This window comes from Siphateles boraxobius, unplaced genomic scaffold, assembly GCF_051911475.1.
Source record: "Siphateles boraxobius isolate OS27281-9 unplaced genomic scaffold, OSU_SipBor_1 13, whole genome shotgun sequence".
NCBI lineage: Eukaryota > Metazoa > Chordata > Actinopteri > Cypriniformes > Leuciscidae > Siphateles > Siphateles boraxobius.
This window is the reverse complement of record NW_027508733.1, coordinates 24,865,001-24,879,669: the sequence shown is the minus strand read 5'-3', so window position 1 is coordinate 24,879,669 and position 14,669 is coordinate 24,865,001. Positions and strand designations below refer to the sequence as shown.

Genomic DNA, 14,669 nt, shown 5'->3' with positions numbered 1-14,669 from the left:
GAAAATGCAAAACAATTTTTTTTTTATCAATAACAGAATTAAAGAAGTATCCAACATAAAATAGCCCACATATGATTTATCCCGTTATTATAAAAAAAAAAAAAAAAAAAAAAAAAAAAACATTTCATATACTTGGGAATTTTGTGGATTGGAATAAAAGACAATTCTGCATGTTTTATTATATTTTTTCAAGATTATTTGGGAAATATTTAGAAACCTGTATTAATAGAAAACTTGGGTGCATGATGAACTGCTTTTTTGTGTTGTGTTGTTTTCAGAATGTAATTTGAAAGATAAAAAAAAAACACAAATCTATATTATGCAATTATGTAATTTATTAGGAAAAGAAGAAAGAAAAAGAAGAAGTGGGCTTTGCAAACCAAAAATCTTTTATAAAGTATTTTAAATTAATACATAAATCTTTTGCAACACACTAAAAACAAAAAAAGCGCTGTAAAACACAGAGGCTAGAAAAGCACTTGAAATGGATGTAAATTGATTGTATCCTATAATGTTGTCAACGTGACTGCTATACGTTTCTTGTGGTAGGCTGTTGAAAACAAAACCCATCTATCCAATACATTCCACACACGTTTAATCAGCTTCAAACTCTAAAAGACTTCTTATGACACAGCTTTACAAAATCTTCAGAAATTATCGTTCAAAAATATGCTACTGTGGAGGTATTATGGATGGATGCTAATAGCCTATTTTGATATAAGCCTTAACAGTGGCGTGCACAGACCTCCTCAGGGGCGAAAGGACCAAAAAGGCCAACAACAAAAAGAGTTCCTTGTTTTTTTTATCCTTTATTTCTTTGGCATTCTGTGAAAAGATGTTGATACAATCAGAATGCATAACACATCAAACGAAAATAGGGAAATTATTATAATATTATTAAATATGATTTACTTTACCAAACAAAACCAAGAAGGTAATTATGAGGAATTCACGTTTAGTTTTGTTGATGTTGTAAATTTTATGTATGTATTATATGCATATAGTGTTAGCTATCAATTAGCAGTAGCTACCACTTTACAATAAGGTTTCATTAGTTTATTATTCATGTATTAACTAACATGAACTAACCATGTGTAACATGTGTTTCTGTTAATCTTGGTTAATAATAATACACCTGTTAATTGTTTGGTCATGTTATGTCACAGTCAGTGCATCACCTAATGTTAACAAATACAACTTTTGATTTTAATAATGTTTTAGTAAATGCTGAAATTAATATTAACTAAGATTAATAAATGCTGTAGAAGTGCAGTTCATTATAAGTTCATGTTAACAAATTTAACTAATGAAACCTTATTGTAAAGTGGTAGCTACTGCTAATTGATAGCTAACTCTATATGCATAAAATAGCCTACATACTTTGAATGAAATCAAAGATAGCTATAAATTCCTTACAATTTAGAGTTGGACATGGATTTAAGATTTCATTTCACTAGATGTATTTTCCCAAGCTAATAACACTTGCCTTGGATAAAAACGACTGACATTGTCAGACATATTTCGACTGAAATCGAGTTATACTTTTATTTTAGATAAGCATAACTCGCATGCTGCCACAACTGTTACAGTATGGTAGGATAAATGTAACTTTTCCATATTAGCTTAACGTTACTTGCCGCTCCTGTAGTTTTAAAACTTCCGCCAAAAAATGGTTTATAGAATTTTTTTTGTATTTGTGTATAATTGTTATCTATTTATTATAATAAAAATAATTACAATTATTATTATTTACAATTATCAGAGAGGGGTAAAATACTAATAACTCTAATAAATAAATCTTTTTTTTACAGTCTATGGGCACAATACATTTTGAGACAAAAGGGCCATGGGCTTGAGCCCCCCACCAGTGCACGCCACTAAATGTGCACCATCCTTTTTTTATCGAGAAACTGATTCAAACGCTTCAGTCAGATTTGCAAACAAGAACCGACTCTCAAGTAATTCATTCGCGAATCGAAGCTTTCTGATTCGAAACAGCCGAGAGAGAAAATACAGGAGCATGCGTCGCGTTCAACATAATTGCTGGAATATTGTGATGGCAGAGAAATTGATTTCATGTCTATACGGTAATCTCCATCGTCAAATTGATTTAGGCTATAAGTAGGTTACAACTTTTGTGTAGCCTATGCGGGCATTTTCAGCTTGAATGTAAAGTTTCCTATGCCGTTTCAGTTGAGCTGTAGCCCACAAACATTTTATTTATCATCGACCATAAGTAGCCTACTCTCGTTTGTATTGCAAATAGCGTGTAGTGCACTCTGTTCTTACTATTAAAGCGGAAGGCGCACGTTTACATACCACCTATAAAAAATAATATGTTAATTTAATTGTCTGTATGCGCTAACAAGATACCATTGTACCACTATACCATGCATGGTATAATTCAATGCTAGACCTATTAGTCTATCGGTGATTTACCGCACAATGTAGGCTATGTTATTTTGGTGGAAACTATGGTATTTATTTGTAAACAGGACATAAAATCATCAAAATGACTGACTTTGTAATAATGAAAAAAAATTATTAAGTCGTCTTTATTATTGCAAATAGTTTTATTTTTAGCAGATAAGCACCATAAAACCAATTGCATTTCGAAAGCAGTTCAGTTCTTTAGTTGCTGTGTCCTCCTTAGTTTAATTGCAGGAAATGGGCTTCTTGTGAAATTATGATAAGTGGATTTTCAACTGAGGGTCAAGCAGAGCCACTGCAACACACAAAACAACAAATCTGTAATTGATAACGCTACATCGAGAAGATAGAGAAATCAAAATCCATGTTCACACTTGTGCATCACCTGCAAGATATCCAGCTCGATTTTCCCGGTCTCCTTCTTATCGAACGTTTTAAACATTTCTGTGTAGAGCACAGGTGAAAATGTTACAGTAAACCACTAATAAACAAACTGTCATAATTCCATTCCTAGCAGTTTATTTAAACATTCTGGTTAATTTTCAGCCAAACTTACTGAAGAGCATCTCCAGGCGAATCAGGCAGCTGACGAAGCAATCGAAGTCAATGGCGTACTGCTGATTGGCATAACGTGAGATTATCACCTGAAGTACTTCGTTGTTCAGCTGGAACCCTGTAGAGAAAAATGCATGCAAGCATTACTTCACTCTATATTACGATCTATTTATTATTATACTCTTTTAGAAAAAAATTATTCTTAATTAATTGTCTTCAATGGTCTGTCTAACATACACACTAAAAAACGATGGGTTATTTTTTTAACCCAACCATTGGTGTAAGCATGTTGGGTCGTTATGTTGGGTTATCTTAAAATTTGTTGGGTTATTCGTTGGGTTATTTTTAAGTGAGTAGACTCATTACCTGCTTCCTTCACGGCATCTCTCATCTCATGCGAACTCATTGTGCCTGAGTTGTCTGTATCGCGGTTCTTAAAAATTTCCTGGTGAGGTAGATAACAGAAAATCCACATTCAATAATAAACACCAGTAAAAAATTAGGAATTGATCAGAACAAACATGTTGCTCTGTTGTAGGAATGCACAATATATCTTGTCGGTTATTAGAGTTTCTTTTTAATTGATCTGAAATATTATACCAAAATATATATTATACCAAATATTTCTGAATCTTTATCCACAGTGTGTGAAACTCCAAAAGGCCAAGTTTGCCGCTGCCATCTCTCTGGACTGAGGTCAAAGGTCATAGCTGGGTTATGATGATTACATGAGAACAATGAAAGGATGCTAGTGTTGTTGTGCACACTTGAACATTTAGATAATCCGTGTTTAAATTCCTTAATGAGATTCTCAAATCGCAAGCAGTTTGTGAGTTGATGAAAAGCTAATAACTAAATGTAAAATCAAAATAAATAAATATTTTTAAAGTAAAAACAATCAATATAACACTTAACAAAACTATTTTTATAAAAAAAGAATTCTATAAGATATAGGAAATAGTCATCAGAAAAACGTGACCATGTGAAAGTGTTGTCGAATTATTGAAATCTCAAGTCAAAGAGGTTTGGCTGACAAAAAATATTATTAATCCCTACATTAATCCATGTAGGATTTATACATTCATATTATCGAGGTAAGGATACATCTAGCAGGCTGATAATGTGGCGACAGGTTTCCATACTGAATCCATCTGTCTTCAGATTGGTTCCTGTGTGAAATACCACAAAACATTGAAAAAAATGACCAGCACAAACTGTTGAACAATTTCAAGGGGCTTTCAAATGCAAATTCAAATATCTATATATTTATATAAATTCATATATAAATAGAAAAGTGTGTTTTCCTACGTTTCGATATAACACTGTCCAGGGTCTGCTGTAGTTCAAACACAGACACCTCTGAGTCCTGCAGAGTAAGTTAAGATCATGCAACTGGGAAAAATAAAATGATAATTACCCCCCCAAAAAATAAAAATACAGTATATATATCATGTGCCTTACATTTCCAGCAATCTGTTTGAAAAGGTGCTTAAAATGTGGGTCCACATCACTCTCGGATATGTATTGCTGGGAAAGAAAAAATATACTTTAAGTAAAAAAAAAAAAAATGTATATGTATATATTATATATATATATATATATATATATATATATATATATATATATATATATATATATATATGTGAGTGCGTGTGTGTGTGTGTGTGTGTGTGTGTGTGTGTGTGTGTGTGTATGTGTGTGTGTGTGTGTGTGTGTGTGTATAATATACTCTATGTTTGTAAATGATAAATTATCAATTCACCCTTTTTATATCTGCACTGATCTCTGCATCCATCGGGCTGCAGGGACGAGAGTCAGAAATACATTCATCATGCATTTGGATGCAAATACAAGAATGTTTAAGGAACAATGATTTATTGGTCAGACAAACACATAGCAAGCAGATGTGTTTGTGACAGAACCCGTGCAACATCACCAACATGTGGTCTAAAACTAGAACAGTTTGTAACTCACTTGGCACCAGCCTCTTTCTCTGTGAACACACGCAGTATGAAGCTTCCCTTGCGGTGCGGCTCGAAAGTGGAGGGGATGATGACGTATTCACCTGGAGGCAGTTTGAAGCGCTCGCTCATCTCTCGCAGGTTGATGAAGGTGCTGCTCCCTGCAATGGACCGCTGACGCAGCAGTACGTCAGGACCGAGATGAATATTGTTGCGACCCTTAAACTGCAACACAAACATGGATGAAATTATATCTGAAAACTTGTTCCATATAGGTGTATGGTGATGGAAAAAAATATAAGAAATAGTATGTTAGAGAATCATGTTTTAATGCTTTTGCATTCGATCACAAAGAATAGCGTACCCCAAAGAAACTTTCCGTTCTCTCCCAAAGGATTGTGTTCCCCGAGAAACTCTCCCAATGGATAGCGTTCCCCCGAGAAATGTTGCGTTCTCTCCCAAAGGATTGTGTTCCCCCAGAAACTCTCCCAATGGATAGCGTTCCCCCGAGAAATGTTGCGTTCTCTCCCAAAGGATTGCGTTCTTTCCTAATGGATTGCGTTCCTCTGAGAAACTTTGCGCTCTCTTTCAAAGAATTGCATTTCCCTGAGTAACTTTGCATTCTCTCCCAGAGGAATGTGTTCCCCGAGAAACTTTGCGTTCTTTACTAATGAATTGCGTTTCTCTGAAAAACTTTGCATCTCTTCCAAAGGATTGCGTTCTCTCCCAAAGAATTGCGTTCCCCCAAAGAAACTTGTGAGTTCTCTCCCAAATGATTGCGTTCCCCTAATAAACTTTGTGTTCTCTCCTAAAGAATTGCGTTCTCTCCCAAAGGATTGCGTTCCCCAGCGTATTCTCCCAAAGGATTGCGTTCCCCCAAGAAACTTTGTGTTCTCTCCCAAAAAATGCGTTCCCCCAAACTTTGCGTTCTCTCCCAAAGAATTGCTTTCCCTCAAGGAACTTTGTGTTCTCTCCCAAAAGGAGAGAGTTTTGCAAAGAACGCAAAAGCATTGAAATATTTTTTTTAATAATTTCTAATTTTTTAGCATCACCATGCCCCTTCAGGGGCTCCATAGTATGAAAGAATGACTGGTTACATTTGTGGTGTCCAGTTACTCTTATGTACAAAACATAGAGCTCATACACACCTCATCTGGAACCTGAAAAACACCAAAGAATATTTTATTATTCAATGTTCAAATTCATACATTTTCACCATAAAAAATATTCTGTGGTAATGTTGATGGTTATGTTCATGGAAAAATGTGTTGTATATATTGTGTACAACAGTCGGGTTCTGGAAATAAAATCACATTCTCAATAGATTATATTTCCAGACAGATGAACTATGAGCTCAGAGGCAAGTAATCAGAATTTCAGCATCATTTAAGAAAACATTCTTTTGAAGTCAAACACCAGGTGAAGATCTGCACCACTCATCATTTTGAAATAGGCCTCCTTTACTGCTTCAAATCAAATTTTGTATTTTAGTGATTAATCTCGCAGCAGGATTGTTTGGTTCATGAATTTTTTAAAGCTGTATGAAGAAAATGAATATGAAAGACACTTCTAGAACCAAGACTGTTGAACAAGTGGTTGCAAGGTTGGTGGTACTGTTGGTTGTGAAGTTGTTTTTGGTGTTGATGGTAATGTTGGTCTCCAGTTGCAATGTTATTACTTATTGTAATTAACCAGTTACCTTATAGATGGCAAAGCCAATGGTGTTCAGGTCACGTCCAAACCGCTTGTCTTTACGACCATCTTTCTGCATTAGACCCACAAGGAAAGTGCATCCATCTTCTCCATCATAGGGATCATCATCTGCATCCTCCAGCTTGATCACAAACTGAGGGTTTGAGCAGAATGTAGCTAGAGAGGAGAAACCAAATGGTTGGACGGTGGAGCAAAAACAACTTTAAAACCAAATTTGGTTTCAAACACATGCATGTTGATTTGATATACCTGGGTTGTTCCTGCAACCTCCTGCGGTTGAGCCCACCCTCCAGTAGCCTTCAAACTGGCTGTAGCTCCAGCGGCTCACATCCTCACTTGAAAGAGTGTCTGGAGTCAGATTACAGATCTCCAGCTTGGAGAACTGCTGTATGAAGTCAGAATACGCCATCCTGACGGGGCGAGGAAGATTCGTCAACCAAGGTATTTGTTACGTTGTTGGGGGTTAAAAAATCTCAAGTTCTCTTACCAGAACTCGCCATCTTCAGCTGAATAATCCAGTTTAGCTTTCTCCTCTGGTTGGATGCTATCCCATTCTTTTGAACTGAGGAAGAAATGGTAAACATTTTACAGGACTTTAAAGACTGATGTTGAACTAGCATGATCTGTTTAGGGAACTCACTCATCACTCCAAGCGCCCGTCCACTCCACCTGACCCCATGGGTTCCTGATACGCACCAGTTCAACCGGATTACCTTTGAAGTGAACCTGCATGTAAAGTGACAATCATTAGATCTACTTCAAATTATTCCTATCGAATCCATATTTCAGAATCAGTGGCGATGTCTGACCTCCTCTGTGCCCGTTACGGAGTAGGCATGACCCTTCACCAGCTTCAGACTCGTCACCGCCTCCGTCTCATAGGAACTGGAAATCTGCTCAATAATTAAATAATTATTTCTATTCGCTTTTCCCACATTAGAGCAATGGCACAACTATTTAAAATGTTTGGGTTAGTAAGATTTCCCTAAATATGTAGCCACAAGTGACCTAGCAGTTGATATTTCCACACACAAAATCCTTTAAATATGGGTGAGACTAACCTATTTGCATATGTGGCAAGTATTCTTAAGTCGCCTGCAAAACATCATTGAAGCACATGCAAACTGTTCTGTCTCAAAATAAAATTAGTCACCAGCTTTAATCTGGATCTTCATAAATAAGGGCTTTAGGTATCTAAAGTGTGTTTGTTAAGTATACCACAGCTCCAACAAAACATTTATCTGAAGACTTACTCAGTATTATGTATTAATCAACTATTTCTTCTTGCCATAGAGAAGTTATTGCAGCTCAAAATGCAATGAAATGAAAGCCATCAGAAGTGGAATATGACTCACATCAATGGAGCAGCCCAGTAATGAGCCCAGCGTCAGTGCTTTCTGCATGAGCTTAAACAGGTACGGAGGAGCTTTGCTCAGCTCATAGTTCTCAGCGATGCCTCCAGTGAAATCCTCAAAACCCTCAGTTGTCGTACCTCCAGACAGAGCTTCATATGACCCGGTTACCCTTCAAAACAAGGTAGAAATCGGCGTCACCGGTTGGAATGTCACGGATATGTGATGTTGTATGAACAATATGTATTTTGTAGGCTGTGGTTGTAGGCAGAGTGTTTACCAAGCATTTCGGATGACTCGTATGATGTTCAACATTGCAGTTCAGGTAAGTAGTACCAGGTGAAGTTTGATGAATAAACACACACACACTCACTTTGCATAGGCCTTCTCCAGTAGAGCGCTCCAAAACTCAGAGCCCTCGGCGGAGTGGAGGAACAGCAGCTTCCCATCTCGGGTGGGTAATCGGTCATCAATGACCACATCCACCCATTCACCGAACTGCCAGAACTGAAGAGAAGAGAACAACACCTTCAGTCTGACAGTGTCCCTTAAATCTATCATTTTGAAATTACAATATGATCATATGGTGCATCTTAAGAAATACTTGAATGAAGTATTGACCATTCTCCCCAGGTTTAAATTAGACTTTAAATCCCAGATCTTCAATGTGGACTCAGACTGTTTGTATGTTCTGACCTGAAAGTGAAAGATGCCAGTATAGTCCTCCGTAAAACTCTGTCCAGGTGGAACTACACGTTCCAGAATCTCATTATCCAGAGTCAGAGATGCAATGGCTGCCAGCAACCAACAGTCACCTGCCAATGTATTATCATTAGATATTCACTGTGCCTTGAGCTAATGATTTTATACAAATAAACTTTCAAGCTGGTCTTCAGTGGTTTGCTCAATGAGTATCCTGGGCGTATATGTATTGCTCAATGCTGATGGTTCACGGATCAACCATTGTGGGGTTTGAACCTACAACCTTCAAGCTTAAGTCTTTAACAACGCCCATGTTTTTCCACAACAGAAGTTGTGCACTTGTAGTGTGAGGTAACGTTAATTAGTGGTTGCTAAGGTAGCATCATTATTATTATTGCTCCATACTTTGTTCTTAACTACTTGCCACTAACAATTGAGCATGTATTTGTCACAGTGTCTGGTTTATGTTCCCTGGTGTCCACTAGAGGTCCTCCTTCCCCACGGTGTCATTCACTTTTGGAACTGCATTTCCCACAATCCTTGTCTGCGCTCATCACTGTTCATTGCACTCAGCTGTTCCCCATTATGATTGTCTTGTTCTGTGTATAAATACCATGCCTGTTTAGTGTTTGTTACGGAGTCCTTGTTATTCTTCAAACCACATCTGAGGTCTGTTTCTGCTTTGTGATTGTTTGTTTGTTTATTGTTTTATGTTTTTGGATCGTGTTTATGGATTTATGACCCCTGCCTGGACTGGATGTACGATTACGGATTTCCCCAATAAATTCTTACTTGCAATTGGATCTCTCTGTTTCCCGTGTGTGGATCGTGACAGAAGGACTCCGTCATGTCTAGATCCAGCGGTAAGAATTTTCGTGTCTCTTCCCCAGCCATCAAGAGGGGGATTCTAAGACCGAAAAGGTGCCTCCACGGATGAACATTTTTCAATGTTTTGCGCTATGGGCCTATCAAACGGAGGAGATCATGGCGGCCAAATCCCCCGAGTCTCCTTCCATCAGGATTGAACAATCGTTTGAGGGAACCCGTCTGGCTAGATTTTCTGGAACCCGTGGTGGTAGCAGGAGAGGAGGTGCTAGAGGTGATCGCCGGCACCACTCTCCGCTTCGGTCCTTCCTCGACCCTGAGCTGGCGATGTCCAACCCAGAGTTCCATCCACCGCTGGTTCCGTCCAGCCCAGAGCCCTCACCGCGGGGGCAGTCCAACCCAGAGCTCTCACCGCTGGCGCCGTCCAGCCCAGTTTTTTTCTACCACCATGTCCCTTTAGGCCGGGGCTCCATACTTTTGTGTTCTCTTGCAAAAATATCACATTCCCTGTATAACTTTGCATTTGCTGGGAATTTCTTGGGGGAACGAAAAATGCTATGAAATATAATTGTTCTTCCCATCTCATATTTCTTCCATGACCATTTCCTCTTGGGGGCTCTGTAAAATTTTACATGTCTCTTTTGTTTGAACTAACAAAATGACTCTATTGTGTTAATTTATCATATTATGAATTTTTAAATATTTGTGAAGCCACATGTAAAGGGTTTATATTCGTTGAGTCATGGTGCGTAGCTCCGCACAATACAAGTCTTGTGTGAGTTTAGGGTGGAGGACAGTGTACTCAAGTCAACTTAAAGCAGATACAGGTAACTAAACACCTCATTTGATATCATAATAAAAAAAATTAAACCGATCCTTATATTCCGGATTCATCATGCTTGTTGATGCTGCACTTCAGTAATAATGTCTTCACCTGTATTGACCACCATGTTGGTGAGAATCCTAAATGATTCATTGTATTTATCCACAGGCCACACCCGAACACTATTGTGACCAAAAGGATCTTTTCTTACCTAAAGCTCCCTGGCAGATGTCTGTCCGCTTGGCGCCGTCCACAATGAACTCGGGGTTGGAGCACAGCTCCTTTAAAAATGGAAAATTTGCGAATAATTACATCTTATATTATTATGTTTCGCAATGGTACACCTGAGTAACAATGTTTTATTTGCTCTTAGCAAACAGCGCATTTAAAAGGTTCAGTTGATTAATTGTGTGGTTGCTACTGTACTCATAAAAGAAAAAAATACAGATAAAAGTGTGTTTGTTTATATAACAATGCAAACCGATTAGCAGAGAGTATGCTTGTTGTAAGTATCAACACACACACACACACACACAAAAACACAAGCGTGCACAAAGATCCTTCTCACACCTGAAGAGAAACCTGAGCTGCCGTCGGTTACCATAGTGAGCGTATCTATGCATGAACAAGTACAGAACAAAACATGTTTTGCATATCAGATAAGCTGTAAAAATGTTCATGTCCTATCAACGTTTTTCTTTTTAGATAATTTTTTTAGATATTTATTATGTTATTTTAATTAAAATTGTATAGACCTATATGTTGTTCCTTTTCTAAATTATTATTGTTTCAAATGTTTGTCATTTCTTCTCTTTGAATTTCAGCTTGATTTAGTAATTCAATTCAAAGTGGTTAAAGTGCAATGAACGTTTTACTTGAAGTTATTGGAATTTTTGTTTCACTTTGGTTTAATTAAAATGTAAAGGCAGGAATTAAACATACATTTTCAATTTTACCATTTTAAAAATGATTTTATTTTATAGTACCTATTATTAATTACTAAAACTCCTCCCATTGTTCCTTGTGAATAGAAATATCACCTTAAAGACTTGAAAAAATACTCTACAAAAATATGTTATTAACATTATAACACACAAGGATGACAAAAATAATATAAAAAATATGATTCATATATAATATTATTTAATATTGACATTAATATTTTCAATTTACCTTACTACTCTTGAATTAACCTTTTTTATTTTACTCTTCTTTTTTTATTTTAATTAAGTGACTAGGTAAAAAGTTTTTTTTTAAGATTCTATAAAAAAAAGATTCTATAAAACAAACAAAGATCACAAAAACACGCCTTTATATTTACCTAAACTCCACCTGTGCAAAGAAAGCACACGCACATGACTTTGCATAGACATAATGATTTTTTTAACTGTATATTCTATCCCCTAATCCCATCACAGAAATCTTTCTGCATTTTTACATTTTCGAAAAACATAATTCTGTACGGTTTTACAGCTGTTTTCCTCATGGGGATCAAAAAATGTCCCCACAAGGTCAAGTATTTCAAATATTGCCATTTTTGTGGGGACATTTTGTCCCCATAACGTAGGGTTTATCTGAAGCGCATACACACACAGAGAACATTACTGTACCTTTGGTCTCTTCCACTGCACTCCTTTGGTCTTGAAGGAGTACCGCCCGAGTTCGTTGTATCCCAGAGAGTCGGATTCAGCAGGGAAGGTCGGGTCACAGAACAGGGTTCTTTTCGCCAGACATTCCCGCTTCAGGCTCTCATAGTCCTGCTTATTGAAGGGAACCGCACTCTCATTTGTTCCCACTCCTTCTCCTCTGTCCTGCCTCCTAGAAAGAACCTTTGCAATATTAGACATGCTGCCCTGTAGTCGTCCTCTGTCTCTGAATCTTGCCGAGTGTGAGTGTTTGTGTGAGACTGATGCTGGTTTTAATGTGAGAGCGGCTATATGGTGAACATGGGCGGAGTCACACTCACCTGTCAGCGGATTGCAGGTGTTGCTTTTACGCTGGTTTAGCATCATGTAACCTTGTGAAGAAAACTGTTAAACAAGTTTATGCTTTTCATTACCTTATCACTTCAGACGCTTTCCAAAGTATTTTCATTTCAATACGTTAGTACTTATCAATGTAATTGCACTGTAACATGTGTCTTGTATAAAGTGACTCAATACACAACACTCTAAATTCACAATACACAACACTCAAAAACCTCTTTTGTTTCTATTGTTCTTTTTTTGTTCTTTGGGAGACCTGTGGGCTGATTTGCACAATTTTAGTCCATGAGCATTTCTCTGGGTTTGGTTATGAAATGCAGTTTCTATTCATATCTTAACGTCTTGGAAAAAAAAAAAAAAAAGCTTTTACAGTGTTGTTGCCTCCTCAAAACATACACATTGAACTTTTGTGAAAGTATCCCCCATATTGTCACATTGGGAAGCTGCTGCTTATTGACACTAATTATATAAAAATATTTTTGAGATAAATAAGTCTGTCATGCGTTAATGGCGAAGACTAATAGGTCCTTAACTCAATCTGCTTGCAATCACATCATTCTCTACAGGGCACAGCTAAATCGTTCCTGCTCTATCAGTAGCCAATAAGCTCGCTGCTCAACCTTCAAACACTTGGTCAGTATTTGCTGTAGCAGTTGCAACGCGCTTTCAGAAACACTCCACCTTCCCCAGTTCCACCTGTATAGATATGCAACAGGTTATTCATGTGTGCTATATTGTACAGCAGCAGCAGGTCTTACTTTCTCACAGCAGCGTGCCGTTTATGTATTGGCAGTGGCAAGTCCCGTACTTGCTCTGCAGCAGCAAAAGAAATTACCACCAGCAGCAGCAATAACGGCAACAGCCATAACAGCAGCAGCAGCAATAAGAGCAGCAGAAGCAATAACCAACAGCAGCAGCAGCAATAACCAACAGCAGCAGCAGCAATAACCAACAGCAGCAGCAGCAATAACCAACAGCAGCAGCAGCAATAACCAACAGCAGCAGCAATAACCAACAGCGGCAGCAGCAATAACCAACAGCAGTTCCAGCAGCAATAACCAACAGCAGCAGCAGCAGCAATAACCTACAGCAATAACCAACAGCAGCAGCAGCAATAAGAGCAGCAGAAGCAATAACCAACAGCAGCAATAACCAACAGCGGCAGCAGCAGCGGCAGCAATAACCAACAGCGGCAGCAGCAGCGGCAGCAATAACCAACAGCAGCAGTAGCAGCAGCAGCAATAACCTACAGCAATAACCAACAGCAATAACCAACAGCAGCAGCAATAACCTACAGCAATAACCAACAGCAGCAGCAGCAATAACCTACAGCAATAACCAACAGCAGCAGTAATAACCAACAGCAGCAGCAGCAATAACCTACAGCAATAACCAACAGCAGCAGGAATAACCTACAGCAATAACCAACAGCAGCAATAACCAACAGCAGCAGTAATAACCAACAGCAGCAGCAGCAATAACCTAAAGCAATAACCAACAGCAGCAGGAATAACCTACAGCAATAACCAACAGCAGCAATAACCAACAGCAATAACCAAAAGCAGCATGAATAACCTACAGCAATAATCAACAGCAGCAATAACCAACAGCAGCAGCAACAACCAACCGCAATAACAACAGCAGCAGCAATAAACTACAGCAATAACCAACAGCAGCATCAATAACCAACAGCAGCAGCAGCAGCAGCAGCAGCAGCAGCAGCAGCAGCAATAACCTACAGCAATAACCAACAGCAGCAGCAGCAGCAGCAGCAATAACCTACAGCAATAACCAACAGCAGCAGTAATAACCAACAGCAGCAGCAGCAATAACCTACAGCAATAACCAACAGCAGCAGGAATAACCTACAGCAATAACCAACAGCAGCAATAACCAACAGCAGCAGTAATAACCAACAGCAGCAGCAGCAATAACCTAAAGCAATAACCAACAGCAGCAGGAATAACCTACAGCAATAACCAACAGCAGCAATAACCAACAGCAATAACCAAAAGCAGCATGAATAACCTACAGCAATAATCAACAGCAGCAATAACCAACAGCAGCAGCAACAACCAACCGCAATAACAACAGCAGCAGCAATAAACTACAGCAATAACCAACAGCAGCATCAATAACCAACAGCAGCAGCAGCAGCAGCAGCAGCAATAACCTACAGCAATAACCAACAGCAGCAGCAGCAGCAGCAGCAATAACCTACAGCAATAAGCTCGCTGCTCAACCTTCAAACACTTGGTCAGTATTTGCTGTAGCAGTTGCAACGCGCTTTCAGAAACACTCCACCTTCCCCAGTTCCACCTGT

The 14,669-nt window shown here is 38.3% G+C and overlaps 1 protein-coding gene across 1 annotated transcript; it reads right to left on the bottom strand.

Moving 5' to 3' along the window:
• Window positions 1–2,554: 2,554 nt before the first annotated feature.
• capn8 (calpain 8) lies at window positions 2,555–12,292 on the bottom strand. Its single transcript, XM_077226778.1, has 21 exons — window positions 11,972–12,292; window positions 10,573–10,642; window positions 8,708–8,826; window positions 8,385–8,518; window positions 8,015–8,183; window positions 7,469–7,552; window positions 7,300–7,385; window positions 7,147–7,221; window positions 6,909–7,069; window positions 6,646–6,815; window positions 6,095–6,106; window positions 4,960–5,171; window positions 4,748–4,784; window positions 4,447–4,512; window positions 4,294–4,351; window positions 4,090–4,154; window positions 3,603–3,671; window positions 3,352–3,430; window positions 2,987–3,103; window positions 2,816–2,874; window positions 2,555–2,725 (listed from the first exon to the last, which is right to left on the bottom strand). Exons 1-21 carry the CDS (start codon window positions 12,206–12,208, stop codon window positions 2,702–2,704), a joined length of 2,103 nt encoding a protein of 700 aa, XP_077082893.1. The 5' UTR covers window positions 12,209–12,292; the 3' UTR covers window positions 2,555–2,701.
• Window positions 12,293–14,669: the final 2,377 nt, after the last annotated feature.